The 19,141-nt window shown below is 43.7% G+C and overlaps 1 protein-coding gene across 1 annotated transcript in view; it reads right to left on the reverse strand.

The window, feature by feature from the left end:
* Positions 1 to 19,141, reverse strand: part of STAB1 (stabilin 1) — a 61,687-nt gene that overhangs the window by 31,319 nt on the left and 11,227 nt on the right. Inside the window, exons 6-22 of the mRNA XM_009274698.1 lie at positions 18,144 to 18,239; positions 17,573 to 17,689; positions 16,624 to 16,820; positions 16,290 to 16,423; positions 14,605 to 14,732; positions 13,127 to 13,218; positions 11,410 to 11,532; positions 9,710 to 9,856; positions 7,762 to 7,824; positions 6,606 to 6,719; positions 6,153 to 6,206; positions 4,643 to 4,723; positions 4,184 to 4,342; positions 3,223 to 3,285; positions 1,731 to 1,832; positions 659 to 745; positions 186 to 297 (exon numbers count right to left, since the gene is read on the reverse strand). Coding sequence (XP_009272973.1) covers positions 186 to 297; positions 659 to 745; positions 1,731 to 1,832; positions 3,223 to 3,285; positions 4,184 to 4,342; positions 4,643 to 4,723; positions 6,153 to 6,206; positions 6,606 to 6,719; positions 7,762 to 7,824; positions 9,710 to 9,856; positions 11,410 to 11,532; positions 13,127 to 13,218; positions 14,605 to 14,732; positions 16,290 to 16,423; positions 16,624 to 16,820; positions 17,573 to 17,689; positions 18,144 to 18,239 — 1,869 coding nt within the window. The remainder of the gene's footprint in view (positions 1 to 185; positions 298 to 658; positions 746 to 1,730; positions 1,833 to 3,222; positions 3,286 to 4,183; positions 4,343 to 4,642; positions 4,724 to 6,152; positions 6,207 to 6,605; positions 6,720 to 7,761; positions 7,825 to 9,709; positions 9,857 to 11,409; positions 11,533 to 13,126; positions 13,219 to 14,604; positions 14,733 to 16,289; positions 16,424 to 16,623; positions 16,821 to 17,572; positions 17,690 to 18,143; positions 18,240 to 19,141) is intronic.

A 19,141-nucleotide genomic window follows, 5' to 3' on the forward strand; every position in this document is an offset into this window, starting at 1 on the left:
TTGGCTAGTGTAAGCACTACCTAGCAACAACTAAAACATCGGTGCGTTATCAACTTTGTTCTCATCTTAAATCCAAAACACTGTACCAGCTACTAGAAAGGAAATTAACTCTATCCCTGCCGAAACCAGGACAACTATATTCTTGCCCTACATTTTCCTCTGGTCTCTCTATCAGAATTACCAACCTTCATCACAGTTCTCGCCGTGCTTGTTTGGGTTTGAACAGATGTGGCAGGCTATTCCTTTGAAAGCTTCAAAGCAGTGACAGTTGCCATTCCCTTGTATGCCATCACTGCACTGGAAGGAAAACAAAAAGAAAACCAAAGTGATTGAAAGTCAGGGAACCAAGGCAAAGCCAAGGCATTGATATCAAAGGTACTTTGATATTTGCAGTAAAAAACAGGACTTTGAAGTGTGGTGGTAGTAATACAAAATCTCACATAGCCAGAGCTGTCCCCAATAGCCATGACTTGATTCACCACAGAGCTCAAGATAGAAAACCCACTGAGTACGTGCCATTCTCCCTGGATCTTCTGCTGCGATTGCTGTGGGCTTAGCCCTGGAGCACAAATTCTGAATTGTACTTACCTACAACTACACTCTCTAACCACCCTGTCTCAACTGCTCATTGCAACACAGCAGGAGCTTTCATACTTACGTTTCCCCGGCCATAACATGGACTGGAAAATCCTCCTGGGCATGGCATGCAGTCTGGACCAAAGAATCCTTTGCAGCATCCAGGTTTCTGAAACAAAAGCAAAATTGGTAGGGTATGACGTGACATAACAAGAATTGCCTGGAGTCATCCTGCCCTCGTAATTCTGAAATCCTGGTCGTCCTCTCTACCGTGGACTGAAATGGACTGTCTTATTTGGCATCTGTGTTTCTAGGAGCTCCTGCACTTAAATTATTTTTCAACAATACCCCTCTTTCTGCTCACAGCATATTCTTCTCAGAATAAATCACTGTTTTCTGCTCTCTCTCTGACTTCAACAAATAGGGTCCATGTTTTCTATGAGCTTTTATTTCTTTAATAGTGCTGGCCCACTCACTCCTACTTTATCCTTGCTGAGGACTGCGTTCCTTTGGAGGGATGTAGCAGTCCTGGATCGCAGGCCTTGTCACGACTGTCCAATGGTAGAACAACCACAAGACAAACAATCAGCAGTATTTAATGAGACACCCACAAATCATTCCATATAGTTGGCATTGTCAGGAGCTGCAGGCAAACGTGAGGTCCATAAACTCGCTAAAAGTGACTTTCCCAAACCATCTGACAATGTTTCATAAACAGGATGCAATCACTTCACAGCTTACAGCACTTTCCCTGTGCTCAGCTTCCTTTGGGAGAAATGCTAAAACCAAGGCACTCTCAGAGAAAACGTGCCACAGCTAACACCGCACCATTTGTCTCATGGCTTCCTCCAGCTTGGCTGGTCACAACTGGCGTGCTTTATTTTATTTATTTATTGTACTCAGGTTTAACCGAGCTGCTTTCTAACATTTGCAGCAGGTTGGTACCCTGCGTTCTCTCTGTTTGCCAAAGAAAAAGCAGGTAGCCAGTTCATGTGATGGTCCTGGGGACAGCCTTTGCATGGGACAGCTTTCCTTTTGCTCCCATCCAGCCCTCTCTCAGCTCAAGGAGTCAGAAGTCAGAGCTCTTCTTGATGAATGAAGAAGAGCAACACTGAGCTCCTTTCAAAGGGAATGTGGTTTTCCATCACACTCACCGTGACAGTTTGATTGCAGTACCTGGCACACCCCTTCTTCAGGACATTCAGGCCTTGTGGATCATGGATGTAGACACATTCTTTTGGGAAGAGCGTTGGTTCCTGTACAAACAAAACAAGTCATCAGCACTGTAACCTTCTCCTCTGCTCTTTTTGCTGCAGAGAGCAATTATGCCTATCTCTGAACTGAGAAAGTTCACAGAGGAGCCAAGGTGAACAAGATACCGTTATGGCATGCCTATCGTGAAAGAAGGTACACAGCGGTTTCCTCTTGCTCCCAGCAGTCCCCAAGTCTGAGCCAAGGTGCTGCCCTTTTGTTCTAATAATAGTGCCTATGATGAGAGAGTGAGAGTAGGGGGAGAGGGGAGGGAGAGAGGGGGAGGAAGGGAGGGAGAGGAGACAAGGGGGAGAAAAGGGCGGGGGGAGAAATAGAGGGTAAGAAAGAAGGGAGGAAAGAGAAAGCGGGGGGGAAGGCAGGAGGGAGGGAGAGTGGGGCAGAGGGGGAGTAAGAGAGAATGAGAGAGGGAAGGAAAAAGAGGGAGGGAGGTGAGACAGACAGGGAGGGAGGTGAGATGGAGAGAGTGAGAGAGAGGGGAAAGGACTGCAAATAATTTTGGAACAATGCTCAGTGACCTGTCATGGAGTTAGACACGGGTAGAATTGGGCCCCAGATGATTCTGGCTTCACTTGCCTCAATCAGAGAGGAAAATGAGCAACTAGTGATTTTGCAGAGCTCTACTTCGTCATTCATGCTGAGACTGCATCAGCAAGTTCTCCTGAAAGTCAGATCTCTCAGAAGACACCCAACAGTTAACAGTGGTGAACACCTCTCTGGGTTTCACAAACAACATCTTGGCCCTGGCCTTCACAGGGGGATTTCCTGGAACTGGCTGTTCTGCTAAACTCAGTGTGTGATAACTCAAACACCAGCACCCAGCCTCCTCCTCCTTACTCCACCTTCAGCTAGTTCTGCTCATTTCTGAATGAACAGGGAGCACAGGCCAAGAACAAATTGTTTCTCACCCTCTGCAGTGCAGAAAGCTTGTTGTGATTCTCTGGCTGTGATATAGGCAGTGGTAGTACTGGATGGTACTAGTGGGATCAGGCTTGGTTCTAGCAGTCTGGAGGAGCTGGCAGACTCAGCATGTGAGCAGGAAAGCTCTGTCTGAGGCAGAGCAGAAGTGCTAAAAGCTGCAAGTCTACAATCTCATTTAGCCCAGACTGTCTCACAGCTCTCTCCATTGATTCAGCAAACAGACTTCAGAATAAGAAATAGCACAGAGCAGTTAGTGGGTGACAGTCTGCTGTCACACAGAGCATGGATATGTGGGGAGCATGGATGTGTGGGGAGTATGTATCCTCTAACAAGCCTCTCTACTGGTTGCCTTTCCTGCTCTCTATTTGAAAGTGGCTTGGGTTAGAAACTGTCTATCAGTGTGCCTGTATGTCATCATGCAAAGAAGAAATTACCAAAATAACCACAAATATTTACCATTTCTCTGCTGCCAGGTGGGCAAACACTGTTGTTGAGGGCCTCACAATCCACACAAGAGCCCTGTTAAGAAAACAAGAGGGGAAAACTTAGTCTTCTCAAAGGAATCCATTTCTTATGCCAAGAATGCTACAGAGCTACTGCTCCCAGTATATATCCAAAACATCACAACATATATCAGAAACATTCCTAGGAGGGAGTTTCCATGCTCTGAAATGGGGTAAGTTTATCACTTAAATAAAATGACTCATTTGTCTCGAGGAGATGCTTGCACCTGACTGCAAGATGGGGTCTGTCTCCACCCTGTGAGTCTATCAAGCCACTAGACATGCAGCTATGCTGGAAAACACTTTGGGCATCCATGCAGCAGGCCTCACTAAATCAGCAAGTTATGTGGACCCTCTGGCCACTTGGGATTAACTGTGTCTCTCCAATCAGGTACCTCTTGCCTATACAGAGCCTCATCTTCTTTCTTCAGTAACCTACCAGTGATCAAATTGGGGAGCAAGCACCTAAAATAAGGTATACAAAACCGTTCAGGTGAGAATATCACACAGCATTTGTAGCTCCTGCTACTGAATGACTGCTTCCCGTCCAGACTGCAGGACGCCAATCCTGATAGCGATGGGAACAAAGCGTTGTCAGCCGAGTTAGCAACTATGGTGTGAAGAAGATCATCTATGGCCTTACGAAAAGGCCAATGTACTTTTCAATCAAAGGTAGGACAGGTGCAAGGAAAGAACAACCACCTACAAGGAACACATGCTGACTGCCAGCAAAGCAGTGCCAAGTGCTAGCAGAAGTAACACTGACGATGCTGATACTGCCTAAGTTCACATCAGGGGACCTCTCAGAGAGAACGCGTTTCCCAAATGCAATTTACACAGCCTGCTTTTGTCCCTCCAGGCGAGTGTGGGGTCTACAGCAACCACTAGCGTGAGAATGGGAGAAGCTGACTTACCACCACAATTTTATGTTGCTCTTCATTGCATCTGTGAGGCAAAATGGGAATTATTGAAGGAGGGATGAAGATGCCGTCCAAGGAATGAATAATACCATTTGATGCCACAATGTCTCGCATGTTTAAGGGGATCCCTGATTCATCCATCAGAATTCTTCCCTGATGCAGAAACACAAATAATTTATCTGCATTTTAGTCCGTTAGACTGTATCAACTACATAAAGCCAATGCAGGAAACAGATGGTACACATCATCGAGCGCAACCACATAAATGGTCAAGCCTCTTAGTGGAGTCACAGGTTGGATAAGAAGAAAACTAATTCAATGACCTCATTTAAGTCTAGATTTTTAAGCAGAGGAGGAAGCAGAGATGGGCTGAAACCACGTTGTTCAGAACCACACCCAGACTTTCTCCCAGCACAGGAGGGTTTGCCCAAAAGGGTTTTGATTCATACTTACATCTGCACTGATGTTGATGGTAATTATCTGGTTAGCCATAGTAACAATGTGTGGCATCATTATCAGTTTCTCTACAGTCACCTGAAATAAAAACACAAGGAGACAGTACCATGAAAAAGCAGGGTCACTTCAGTACAGCTTACAGAATCATTCCATGATTCCCACCACTTAAAAAACATTCTAAAGGGGACTTGACTTTAACATCTACATTTCATGAAATACCTTAAACACAAACAATGGGTCAGAGGGAAATCCAGGACTTTGTGTGAATTGTTTGCAATACCAGAAACACAGCGGTGCCAGCGGCAGCAGCCTTGGTTTTCATTCCTTGTGTAAGTAACAGTCCAGCACAGCTGAAATCAAGTCTCACTAATAGTGTCTCTTACTAATACAGCTGCAAGTAGGGTCAGACTAATAAGGGGATTTTCCAGGACATATTCATTAAACAATGAAAGCTCAGCCAGAAGCATAATAGAGAACATATTTTGACTTAATAACTAAGCTTACTTCTAAAGGCTGGAAAAAATGTAAACGGCAGCTACTGTACTGAGAAACTTCATGATTTGAGAAGTGAGAAGTTCTGAGAACCAAGACAACTGTTACTTTTGTGTCCAACAGGTTATTAAAAAGTAGCTCAGCTTGTTACCACGTTGTTACTCGTCAACTGCAAGCAAAACTACCTTCTGCCGTTTTGTCAAAGTGCTGCTCATTTTCTCTATTGAAATTAGGAAAATCACATTTGCTGACATTTGCTTCTCAGTAAAGAATGGGAATAATATTGGTATTTCTTAATGAAGGACATGACATTGTACTATAATGCTTGAGCATTCACTTCCTCCACAGGTTTTGTGTCTAACTTTAAACATTTATCTTGTTTATTGTATAAGGGAAAATGTCTTGTTGATGCACTGTATTGATTTTATTTACCCTGCTATTACAGTACACAGCAATGTTGGAGCAGGAATTGGCAGTACCGGGTCAGATCACAGGCTCACTTGCACCAGTTCTCCATCTCTAACTTCAGCCACTGGTGGAGCCCAAGGAGAGAGGAAAAGCAGCAGGGAGTTTGGACCAATTCTTCGCTTGGCTATAAATTTTGTGTTGCTGCTATTAGTGTTTTAGGGAAATTGTAGGCTGGAGAGTTCATAACTAAGGTACACTCCTAATTAATAGTTTAACAAATTAAAGAGAGAAGAAGAGAGCATTTGCCTGCAGCAAACTCTGCTGGACAATATTGTAATTGTAAAGGCCATCCAACTAAGAAGTACCATCATCCCCAAGAAACTCAGAATTTCGTGATGGAAGAGCACAAGCCGTCCCTTTTGGCAACCACTTTCACGGTAACATTTTGCCTCATCAGATCCTGAATCACATCTCTGCTCCTCCAGGGGAACTCCAAGAAGTAGCAGCTGAAGTCATCGATACTCCAACCTCTGTGCCAAACAACACAATTGATAACATGCTGGCCCGAAGGACCCCAATTATCTGGAATTAGAACTGCCTGCCTTACCGCTGCTGAAGTGTAGATATGATGTTTCACAAGTTCCTGAAGCTTATTTATGCCCTAAGGAAAGAAGAGAACATAAAAATTAGATACCCCTTCAACGCTCAGGAGTAAGAGGAGGCAACTACATTTTCTTTTAACCAATGACCGACAATGCCAATGTACTATAGCAGTGAATTCACTTGGCGAATAAGTTCCTTCATTTTCCCCTACCCAAAGCCAGGGTGAGGAAAGCAAGCCAAGCATCAGATTTAAACAATCTGGCTAACCATATTTCTCATTGCAGGTTCCATCAGCATTCACTTCTCTTCCAAAGCCTTACAGAAACTAAGACATGGTTTAGCCATCTCCAGGAAGAAGAACTTTCAGCAACGATCAGATACATTGCACAAGCCATTCCAGCATAGTCTAGTGCAACACAGTTTGCTCAGGATGTCTTAAAATACTATGAGCTCTCACCTCTGTGAAAAGATAAATGAGCCTTCCATCTCTCAACTTATCCACACCATCATTGCTGGGTACAAATACAGTAAAGGGGCCTGGCCCATCCAGTATTGCAGGCAGGCCACAGTTCTGCAAAAACAATAAAGAGTTCATCGTGGATCTAGCATGAGTTAGTGAGGGGGGCCTATCAGGAAGGGAGAGGAAACTCTAAGCAACCCACTAGAGGCAGAGCTATTGAAAAGCAACTGTATACAAGAGGCAACTGGACACCAAGGATAGGTATGTAATATAACAGAGGCATAAATGCCACAAAAATATAGCTTGGACGATGAAGCCACTGGTGTGACTGCAGCTAATGTGAACAAGGGAGTAGTGGGATAATGCTCCCTGCGTGCTTTAAACACACAAATACATATACAGAGACTAAAACTGTATCTTTTTGCCTGAAGAGAAGAAAAAGAGAATCAAGTTTATAACCACAATTGCAGTTAGTGAATTTTGTAAACAACTAACAGCCACGGAGCTGAAAACAGGCAGGCCAAGATTCTTGTGAGCAATGCTAGAGCAGATCCAGATGATTCTGATGGAGGTAAAAGGAAAATCAGTCTGTCCCTAGTGAAAATACTAACTGAACGAATCCTGGGCAAGGATAAACCTCATTTATAAACCTCAAGGTTTATAAATGTGAGTTAGTGAAAATACTAGCTAAACGAATCCTGAGCAAGGATAAACCTCAAGGGTTTATAACCTGAGGACTGCTTTTATTTAGAGATCTACACCCCAAAACCAGGTAGCTACAATCTAGCTTGGCAGGGGCAGTCATGAAATCTTCACTCTCTGTCCTGACAGTGGTCAAGAACTAAACATGCTTTGGAGAACAAACTCTCCAGGGAAGAGGGGAAGGGGAGGTGGGGAAGCAGATGGGAAAGAGGCGTGTATGCTTGCTGCTTGTGCCAGATCCCCTATAGATGTGAAAACGCCAATCTTTTCCATTACATTTGCTTACATAAAATATACAAAATAAGCAATGACACCAAAAAAAAGCATCCAGAAAGAAAGCCAAACCGCTGAGATGCATTTAAATGTTATTCAAAATTCCCACAAAAACAGCAGCAGGCTTTGCAACAGCAGCAATGCCACACCCCCCTGGGGCAGACACAAACATGCTCACCTCCAGTATAGTTTCAAATCTACTGAAGATCTCCATCGAAGCAAGGATCTCACCAATGGTTTTCTGCAAGAAGATACAAAAAGGAGAAAAATGACTGGGGCTGAAGCAAGGTCTGAGCACATACTGGAATGCCCTTGGCCAGTTTATGTTTGTGGTTTGCACATAAAGATCTACAGGAGACCATCATCCTCAAAGTCTTCAAACCCTCTGTATTGGCCAGTTGACCTAGCAAGGACTGAGCCTGCAGTAACTTAGGCACAAACTCCTTCCCATGCACAACAAACCAGATTTTCCAAGGTACCATGCACTTGAGCACCCTTCTGTTTTCCTACTTCCATCTGCAGATTAAATGAAATGAAGAAGCAATTGCTCGCTATCATTAAAACTAGAGACACACTACTTCCAGCCATATACCAATCAGTTCTGGGCTGGTAGGCAGTGGAGCTGCTCTGTCATCTCAAACTTCCCTGTGCTTTGAGGACAAGAGTTCACTCTGCCACCTGCAAATGAGCCCCAATGCTGAGAAAATACAATACGTATGCTTATTCCTGAAAACACAGAGGAAACAGATACCTTCCTTTTTGCCATGTTGCCCATGAAGACAAAGGTAACAGGAAGAATGTCCCTTCAAGTATCAAAACTTGTGAAGGGACTTGTCTGACTTTTATTTGCAGGAATCTGCATAGTTTTTTGGCAGAAAGTGCTTCCCACAGAACACGCAGAGGCACAGAACATGATTTCCAAGGGACACGGGTACAAAGGGATTTGATGCCAAAAATGGCTCACGTGATCACTAGCCTTCTTTGCAAAGCCAACATCACAAGGGAAGGCAATGTCTGGAGGAGTCCAGAGAAAGACAAGCTCTGCAGGGAGTACTCTCACTGTCCTGCCATCCCAGAGTAGCTGCAAACCCTTGCCTGCAGGTACCTGAGCACACAAACACAGAGGTCCAGCTTCACTCTGGACTTCAGACACTCCTTTTTGGAAAACATCCTCATGCAGGTCATAAGACTGAGAGCATCTTAAGTGACAGCAGACTTAAACGTCAGTGATGGGCACAATCAAATCCATATGAACACCCAGAACTTGTACAATTGATACGCCATCCTCAGGACACTTCAGCTGAAGAGCTACTTACACTCAAAATAACACTCCAGCTGCTTTTTAAACACACAAAATACAACCATAATATTACACAGTCTGACTGTTTTTATAGATTAATTACAGTGTAAAGTAAGTGCAAACTACTACCTAAATGCTACCAAATCCAAGAGCATGTGTTATTCTATGAGCAATTTTTTTGCAAGGAGGTAGGAGTTAACAGGGTCTGCTTTCTGCATATAGAAACAATATAAAAATGCTCAGGCATGGCAATGTAGTAGCTATAGCAAAAACTTGTCCCAGCTAACAGGGAAAAGTGCTTAGCAGAACTTGAACCTGAAACCCCTGCCCCAGTGTCTTAAATTCAAGACGTGGCTTCAAAATGCAGAAGTCTAATGATTATTTGTCCTAATTTTATATATTTTTAATGCAAAGACAACTTTTTGATTATAATTTCAAAATGCAGTACAGACCGATTAAAGAAAATCTTCATTTGATTTTTATGTGAAAAATGCTTTTTCAGTATTTATCCCGTAAGATATTTGCTATGAAGGGAGTGATCTTACTCGTGAAAGTAGAATTCTCTACTCATCCAAGCACTGTAAAAGCATCATTGCGAGGTCTGTATCTGGCTTATGCAGTGCTATTAGCTACTTTTAATGGCATGCTGACATGCCATTAGTGCCTAACAGGCCTTATCAGAAGCTGAAAACAAAATAAATAGCTTTTTCCCTTTAAAAAAAGTCTCACTGATTTGGAAGTTTAATGATGAAAATAGATTTTTTTTTTTTTTTAAAGTGTTTTTCTGCTGTCCCATAAAACAGAAGAAATATGAACATCTGCGTACCTGTGGGTTTCTGAGGTTGTCAGTGCTCGGTTTTTTCCTTAGGGTGTTAACGATATGCATGATGCCATTGGCTGCTGGTAGGTTCGATTGCAAAACATTGTACAGTTCCCCCGGCAGGTCTTGATATCGAAACGATTTGATGTATGGCTGGATAATAATAAAAGGTTATTTTCTTGTGGTATATCTGTGGTATCACGATAGATCTATAAATCAGTTCCCTTCAGTGCTTTCCGCCTATGGGTCAGCAAGGTGAAGGCACAACTAGAGTTACTCTGGAAAAAGTAAATTTAAGGGGTGGCCTGGGTATAAAACAAACATCCCACCTCTACTTGAGTTTGGGTAGTATTTTGATCCTGGGAGGGTACTTTTAAGTCTAATTACAGAAAGAAGACCTAATCTGGGACAGTCAGCTCTAGAATTAAGTTTGTCTGAGTGTGAACGATGCTTGATCCCAGGTCTGGATCACAAAAGGGTGCACTGACCATCAAGTAGCTGCTGCATCAGTCTGCCAAGTACAAGGAGAGAGGCACGGTGCAGAGAATCTGGAGGCAATCCTGGAACTACAGCTTTGATTGCAACTTTTATTGGCTCATAATGCCAACAAGGAGTCTTCATAACAAAACCAAACCAGTCAGGCTCACTGAATTATACGGCACATATCTGGTCCTTCCATACTGTATACAACCATGCACTGAAGCTGGGCATATAGAGGTGTTTCAAGGGTAATCTACACACTAAGCATCAAGGTATTGGTGCTGCAGCCATAATCCAAGTTCAGACAAGCACAACTTCCCCGTGCTTTTCATTTCACCACATGCATTTCTTGAACTGCTCCTCCCTGCCCTGAACTTCAGTTCACATCACTAAGGATTCTGGCTGAAACAAAGGAAGGGGAGAGCAGGCTTCCCAGATCAAAAGACTCCTGAGTAAACAAACAGCAAAGAAATTTAAAAGGAACATCGACAAGCTCAGTTCGGATTCCCCGTCTCCAAATAGTGCTTTGTCCTTTTGATGCGTGCAGGGTGCATGTATTACGACCTAGACCTCAAGGCCAAGGCTGGATCCTCAGAGAGGAAACATATGGCTCTCCCTTGGCCAGCTGTCAGCATGCATGCAGGAAAAGTGCAGGATGGAGAGAGAACAGTGGATGCTGGAAAATATAAGTCAATTGAAAAGGGGAAAAGGGAAAAAAAAGCCTTGCATATCAGAACATAATGATGAAAAACTCTTTGCTAGGATGACTAAGAACAACAAAATAGAAAGAGGGGAAAAGGGAAACTGGAAGAGAAGATATTCAGCATGTGGCTGTGTCCAAGCACACAATCTCCAAGAAGCATTCAGTCTGAAGAGAGACTTTGCAGCCTCTTCCACGTCAGTGACATGAATATTGTAGCTGCTAACGGTGTAGGGGAAAGGTCTCTTCTCCAGAATACATATACAGACGAAGGAAATACCATTCACAAGTCAGATTCTGGCTAATTGGTTGTCTGCAAGACAGGAGAAGTGGTTGCTTGGGGTGTCTGGTCTTAAATCACCTTGCTTTGGACTCCACAAAGGAGCTTGTTGTTCTGATCGCAGGCAGGCTGATTAGAGAAAAAGGTTTTCTGGTTAAGAAAGGGCACCAAGGAAACTATGCTCAAGCTCCAGTCTCTCCTACATGAAAGCAGCGGTCCAGGACTTCAGTTCAGGAGATACTTTACCGGGCTACTGAATGTTAGCTGATGTCCTGACAAGGTCCACACAGTCTTGGCTTTTATCATGTCTTCTACCAAATGCAGACCAGGAACAATGTGCATTCTGCACAAATGCTCAGCAGTGGTATCCTTTGGGGAATAAAGACCACATAAAGAAGATAAATGACATGTTCTTTCAGAAACCTCATTTACTGAAAGAGCCGTAACATTACCTTTCTCCCAGCTAACACACACAGAGAAATTCTTAGCATACAAGATTGAGCTTCCCTCTTCATTTTGGTTCACTGGAGTAGCACTGTGGCAAATCGTTTGCTTCTGTTTGCGTACACATTCAAACACAGGGAGACTGATTAACCTGCAAGTGACTTTAGAGGAATCCCCTAGACAGAAACCTATTGGACTTGGACAATTTAAAAACTATCCTTGCATGCTCGAGATTATAAAACTTGCTGAAGCTCCCCATACACGATCTCTGTTTATGTTGAACCATGTAGGTGGTGTAAGCTGCTGAATTTCATTTAGTTTCTTCCTTTCTTTTCTGGGCTTTCCATCACTGGTGTTTTTTTTAAGACAATCCTCTGTCAATACTCATTTAGGTGGAACTGATCCTTGTGGGAACAGGTAGACTAGATAAATCAGGGGCCTTTCCTGATATTTTCTATGAATCCAGAAGTTACCATAATGACTTAGGCACAGGGCCTGACTTGTGTTAGTGGAAACCTCTGCTTGACAAGGTAGTAGGAGACAGCTAATGTCCCTGGGATTTGTAGGTTAGGAGTTGCTCCCTAGACTCGATGTGAGTTACTGCTGCTGCATAGATAGCTTTGCTATCAAGCAAAGGAATGATATTTCTAAACCAGTCGGAAATGTAATGTTCAAATGGGGTTGGTCTGTCTGGGTTATTTTTAAGACATTTACCTTCTCATATCCGAGTGCTAGCTGCAAGCTAGCTGCCACCTGAAACACAACAGGCACATTGCCTAGCATGCAATTAAAATCCCTACTGCATGAGCTGCATTTGTAGCTTGTGTGCTGACTTTTAGCTCCGTCCTGGGAAAATGGCTTATATACCTTCTCATCCTAATGATGGAGAGCCTGGCTGTAGGCTTAACTGTGCAAAAACTACTGCAAATTAACACAATTTAATTAAAAAATAAATAAAATAATAATATGACCTGCAGGACCTACTTGCTGAAGCCTAGACTTCTCAAACTCTTGCCCTGGCTCCCACAGCAGTTTTCTCCAGCCCTGCCATCCTTGCTGTCCCCATTAATAAAATGAGCTCTTCTCAAGAAGTTGACACCATACCCCCATCTTAGAGCCATAGACCCAAAATCCAATACTTTGATGCAAATCTCAGCCCCTTTTGAAAACCCCACCCTCAAGTAGTGAAAAGCCACCTAAAGTTTTGAGAATAGTCACACACAGGAGGTTTGAGCTTTAAATGAAGAATGGCCAAAAACCCTTACACTTCCTGACATTAACAAACTCTGTCAATATTGAAAAGAGAGATAGAGGTTTTAAAAATAATGCAAGGGATGTAACATCCTCTACGAGACTGCAACTTAACCAGACAATGAAGAGTCTTCCCAAGAGATTGCTTCTATAAATACTGCCTTCCAAAGTTCCTCTCTCATGTGTCAATCAGTTTTTACAGGCTGCAGAACTCAGGCAGGAAAGAATGCTAACACAGCAAAAATTTGCTAAAGCCAAGAAAACTTACGTTAAATTCCATTCTGTCATGAATCGGAAGAAGGGATGGTACAAAGACTGTGAAAGGCCCGTACTTAGTCAGCAACACTGAGCAACCAGAAGCTGTAAAAAGAGTGGCAACGTGAAGTAGTTACTTGGCATGTGGTTTAACTCCAGCAATAATTATTCCTCTTCTTAATAGCACAATTCAATCTACACATTTTTGGCCTGATGCAAGTAACTAGTACTTGTTTACAAGGAACCAGAGGGAGTCTGGTATTGCTATCACAGCCCAGCTTGGTTGCTCTTAGTTTTAAGCACTTGTCCACAAGATTTCTGAAGGATTGCTGGTGACTTTGGTCCACTGCGAATCACTGCTGAAATATGCAGAATATTCATAACAATTTTGTTTCCACATGCTTACTACCTTATTCTTGGGCCAAGTGTCCTCTGTCTTCCCCTTGAAACAACTAATTTTTGGGTGTCATCAGGATTTATTGAGACTAATTACGTCTTGAGAAGCTGCTATGAACCCACAGTTGTCAGTCTTCACGCAGTTGTCAATGGCCCATCAACAAAGTCCACATCAACAAAGGTCATTAGGTATTAAGTCCCACTGCACAGGAGTTAGGAACCCAGAGATCTTCATGCGGTTGCCCATAGCACAAACCATTATGGAAAACATATGCAAAAAATGAGTGTTGGCAACACTGATAATGTAGCAGGGAGGGGTATTCACAAAAGCTAAGCTGAGCTTTGAGCCTTATCTCTGTGCTTCTGTCAAGTTAGTGGAGATAGAGAAGACTGTGCAGAAGATGAGTTGGAGAAGGTATCTAACATAAATATGCTTTGATACGAGCTAAAGGGTTCTCATTCTTTCCTTGGATTACAGTGAGGCAAAAATTAACCTTTGCGGCTATCACTCCCCACGCTTGCAGTAGATGGGTTCTAAAACAGTCTTCTATGCTTTGCGAAGCAATTCCTCTCAGAAAGTACCATGGTGCACGGAATAAAGCCTTTTCATCTCTATAATAGCCACTCACACGTGCGTGCTGGCAAGGAGGCTGTTTAAGGGCTTAGTAGATGTTCTACTAAGTAGAGGACCCATGGCACACCAGCCTCAAGCATCACCGCTAGAAAACTCAGCGACAGCTGAAAGTGCTGAGCCTTCAACACAGATACTGCAGGTGGAGGCACACTGGTGGTTTGATACAAACGGGTTTGAATCACACCTCCAAGGCACATTTTCCTTCTTCTGTAGGTACGGTACGTCCTTCACCAGGACCGTCAAATACGTAATGCTCATCCACAGTGCTCTCTGCAACAGTATCCTCAATTCACAATCCAGAACTGGTAATATGAGTTGAGAGATGTGATGTGTTTAATTTTGCAGCCCATGGTCATACACTGCAAAATAGTTCTATTATGCTGAAAGGCTTTTAGCCTTTTCTGACACACTCTTGTCCCCACGTTTGCTCCATTCCCCAAACAAATTCAAAAGACATTTACCAAACATTTTCCTGGCGACGTTTAATTTCGTAGCAAACTTTCCTCGCGAATTATGCTGATTTATCTCACTCAAGAGATCTTTATAGCAACTTCTCCCATCTCCAATCTCCCCTTCTTTACACACGCAGCTAAGAGACAAGAATGAAACATAACAAACCATTATAAAACAGTTCGCAACACATACAACAAATGTGAGTAGAACAACATGTCAGTATCTACACTTGAAAGACAAATCCCAGCTTTAAGGTGTAGGTAAAAGCTTAGTAACTTCTGCCTAAACTAAGTGATAGGAAAAGAGATGCACGCTTCTGGAATGCAAGCAAACTTGGACCTACCCAAAGAGAATGAAGATGCTTTCTCAGATACAATCAACATAAGAATTGTCTACTCTAGAGTTCAGGGTACAGATAGCCACAATATATTTATGGACACCTTTCTAACTAGATGTTCAGTCAGTACCAGTCATTCCAGCATCTGAAAATATGAGGTAACGTGTAAAAACCACAGGCTAAGTGAAAATCTAGCAAACAGCTCCTATGTGACCCCTCAGCTTCAGTGAGAAGTGCCAGCTCAAGCACATCAGTTAGCTGCGGTTTGTCTTAATGAGGGCCTCAGACAGGCTAATGACTTTTCCAGAAAAGCTTATCTACATGTGAAAATCTCCATCCTGATTCACACGGATTTACAGTCGTTACTCAGAGACTACTTAAGATCACTGGCCAATAACCATGGTTTTTCCTGTTTGGGTTTTGTCCAAGTATCGGCTCTGCTCTTTCTGTTTCAGGGATGCAAAGACATGTGATGCAGGGGAGGAATTTGACATTACTCCAGCCTTAGAGGGCTGAGTGCCAACTGCTGGGGAACAGATATACTAAGGCAGGGACTATGCTGAACACTGCGTCCTGCACTTTGCTAGCATATCTTCAGAAAGGGAAGCCACTGTATTTCGGTTCTGGCCTAGAGCACACAATGACCAAGTGGATGCTAACAGTTTTAGCAGCACTGGAGAAGGAAGGGTCAAGGAGATGGGACTGCTCTTTTCCTCTTCAGTCTCTCAGAGAAGCTCCACCTTTTCTTGGAAACACACAAAATCCTCAGTGAAGCTTTCTCTGGTGTTTGGGAGGCCATTATGCAAAAATGATCCTAGATCTGGCAATATTTCCCATCTAAGGGGTATCAACTTCTAGGTGTTTTGCTCCAGAGGGCTAAACGAGGTCTGGTGTTTCTTCCCTCAACTTCCCCCTTCCCTGTCAATCTGCAACTCTAATTCATTTCTTGCTTACAGGCCTGAGTGGGAGGAGAGCCAAAGACTTAGCCCTCAGAATCAAATGTGGGCAAATGTGAGCAAACAAGAGTCACACGTCTACCTTTTAATGACTGATTATTAACTGATAATACCCTACTACTACCACCAACCTGGGGAGCTACATCTCCAGTTCACATCACAGAAGACTCTGCTGCTCCAGATTTAAAGCATCTCGTGACCCACATGCCAAAATTTACAATGACCGATGTAAAACTCTACTTTCAATGGCCTTGTTACAATCAGGCTTTTCTCAAAAGGTGACTCTGGCCCATTCTCCTCAGTTAGCTCTCAGTTTCTTCAAAATTCAGCTCATCCAAACTCAGTTTCCATTCTAGCTGCAGAATAAGCTTCTTTAATAGCAATCTTTAAACTGGCTTACCTAGGATTCCCCTGGGAATTAATTTCACACGTGGAAGTCACGTCACAAAAATACTGCCGGCAATTGTTGGGAAATACAGAACACTCAGACGAAGGAGTTCTCCTACTCATCCCAGGCTTGCAAACACAAGATGCCTAAGGGAAGGCAACACAGTGATTATAGAGCTGCATTCATCATCTTTTACCCTACAAAAGAGCTGTCTGGTTTCCCTTTACAAAATCTAAGGTGAGGAGAGCAGATTTGACCAACACAATGGTGAGGTCATTTGAAGAACTTCTCACCTGGCCATTTTTCAGACCCTTACAGGTTGCTGACGTGCTGTTCTTGCCCTTACCTCTCCTGGACGTCTGTAAACACAAATTGTAGAGTTTTTTGGGCAGCCTCCATTGCTGTCAGCACAAGGGTTTATGGGCTGGCAAATCTTCCCATCTCCTTGAAATCCTTCTTTGCAGGTACACTGATACTTTCGTGGTCCAAGAACCTTACATACAGCGAAGACGGAGCATGGAGAAGCAGCACAAGGATCCTGAGCTGCAATTAAAGAGATGAGAGGTAAGAGTAACCGAATTTCTGTTTTCAAAACAGCACTTACTGCAGCACAGCAGAATGCAAAAGGCCTGGAAAGAATGGAGTATAAGGAATTTATACTATTAAACTTCTAAAATTTCCCAGGAAAATGAAATAATTTTAGATAGCAGATGTTTTGTGTTTTTTTAATCTGAGGAATTTGGATGACACATTCTTCATGTCACTTCAGTAACAGAAGTGTGAGTGACAGAGGATGCTTGGATTTACTTCTGAATTTCCATCATATCTGAGGATATATGAAACTGCAGTTTGGTCAGCAAAAACTGCAAAAAGCCAGTGAAAATAGCTAGCTAATCCATAGCTAGCTAATCACATGCATCTTACTGACTTTCTTTTAACAAAACCAATTCACAAACTTAAATTTGAAATCAGTGAAGAAATCCTCCAATTACACGCCTTATTATTTCAACTGGTACAGACTTACCAATATCCCGTTATCATGGTTATTCAGTACAGACTTATAAGTGAGTGCTGGATGGAATCTGCCACTCTAATTCATTTCTTGCTTTCAGGACCAAGTGAGAGGAGCGCCAAAAACTTAGTCCTTAATCTTAAAGGGATTCCTAAAAAACAGGTTCTTAAGCCTCTGCATTGAAGTAGGCATTGTATTCACAGTGATCAAATTCATCTGGAGATACCATTGCAATGAGATTTTTCCAAACGGGACCATTTAGGGTCACAGAGAAGTTTCTCACCTTGGCAAGTGCTCCCACTTCTTCTGTAGCCCAGCTTGCAGTCACACATCGCTGTCCCATCCCTCACCACACATTCGCTGTTGGCTTCACACGTCATGCCTTTGCAAAGGGGAAGCTCTAGAATCACACAGCAAAGACAATTTTCCTTTGAGCATGCAGGGCACTGCTGGAAGATACAACTTACCTTACAAAATATCTGGAAACGAAGGCAAATGTGGTTTCCAGAGGCCCCCAAGCTGACACAAAAGCCAGGGGATATAAGCAGTGCGGGCAGCTCTAAATCACTGGCAGCCTAGGTAGTCAGGTCCCGTAAGGCTTAGAGAGAAGAAAGGATCTGTCTGGTTTCCAGAGAAAGAACAGAGGCACCAAGAGATGGTACATCTTGGCCACTGTCATGGAGTAAGGAGCAGACCCCAGCTTTTCCCTCTGTCTAGATCTCCAGTGCTCAGATCATCTTCCCTCTACGTTCCCAAGCTATTCATTGCCCCCCAACTCCTTTTGGGACACATGCATCCAAGCCCATATCATAGTTTAGCTCTAACAGCCCCTCTGCAGCCACCAATGTATTTACCTTGGTCACACCTGGGGCCAGTGTAGCCTCCATAGCACGTGCAGCTTCCATTCCCAGCGACACCGCTGTTGCATTCCCCGTGCACACAGTCACACACTGCAAGGAAAGTCCAGACAAACCTGACCTTCAGCTACAAGGCAGTGCATAGGGCTCCAGGCATACGCTGGCCAACTGCCCTGGGACTTGGCACCCTGATTTCCCACTAATAATCCACAGCAAATGTAGCTCCTTTTAAAAATAGGCCATGCCAGTCAGAGCTTACAGAGGGCAAGCTGCATGTCCTGGGCTCAAGAAGGCAAAGTACTGCCCTGTAAGAGCAGCCTTGAATGCAAGATCTAGATCAGCTTTTCAGGCACGTGTTTTAACTTCCCACTCCTCTAAGTCTCCTGCAGCCAGTGTGGAAGGAGGCAGTGTTATGAGAGCCTACGACATCTGTGATCCCAGCACTGGTGTCATGTGAGCACAGCCACCGAGATCACACCTATCTCACCTGTGTGTATACAAGGGAACCAGGAGCTGGACCAGGAGTGAAAGAGTGTGGCCATCAGGAGTAGGGAAGTGATTGTGCCCCTGTACTCGGCACTGGTGAGGCCGCACCTCGAATACTGTGTTCAGTTTTGGGCCCCTCACTACAAGAAGGACGTCGAGGTGCTGGAGCGTGTCCAGAGAAGGGCAACGAAGCTGGTTGCTGGTCTAGAGCACAAGTCTTCTGAGGAGCGGCTGAGGGAACTGGGGTTGTTTAGCCTGGAGAAAAGGAGGCCGAGGAGAGACCTCATCGCTCTCCACAACTACCTGAAAGGAGGTTGTAGTGAGGTGGGTGTTGGTCTCTTCTCCCAAGTAACAAGCGATAGGATGAGAGGAAATGGCCTCAAGTTGTGCCAGGGGAGGTTTAGCTTGAGTATTAGGAAAAATGTCTTCACTGAAGGAGCTGTCAAGCATTGGTACAGGCTGCCCAGGGAAGTGGTGGAGTCCCCATCCCTGGAAGTACTTAAAAGACG

This window comes from Aptenodytes forsteri, unplaced genomic scaffold (genome assembly GCF_000699145.1).
Source record: "Aptenodytes forsteri isolate BGI_AS27 unplaced genomic scaffold, ASM69914v1 Scaffold528, whole genome shotgun sequence".
In the NCBI taxonomy this organism is placed as follows: Eukaryota; Metazoa; Chordata; class Aves; order Sphenisciformes; family Spheniscidae; genus Aptenodytes; species Aptenodytes forsteri.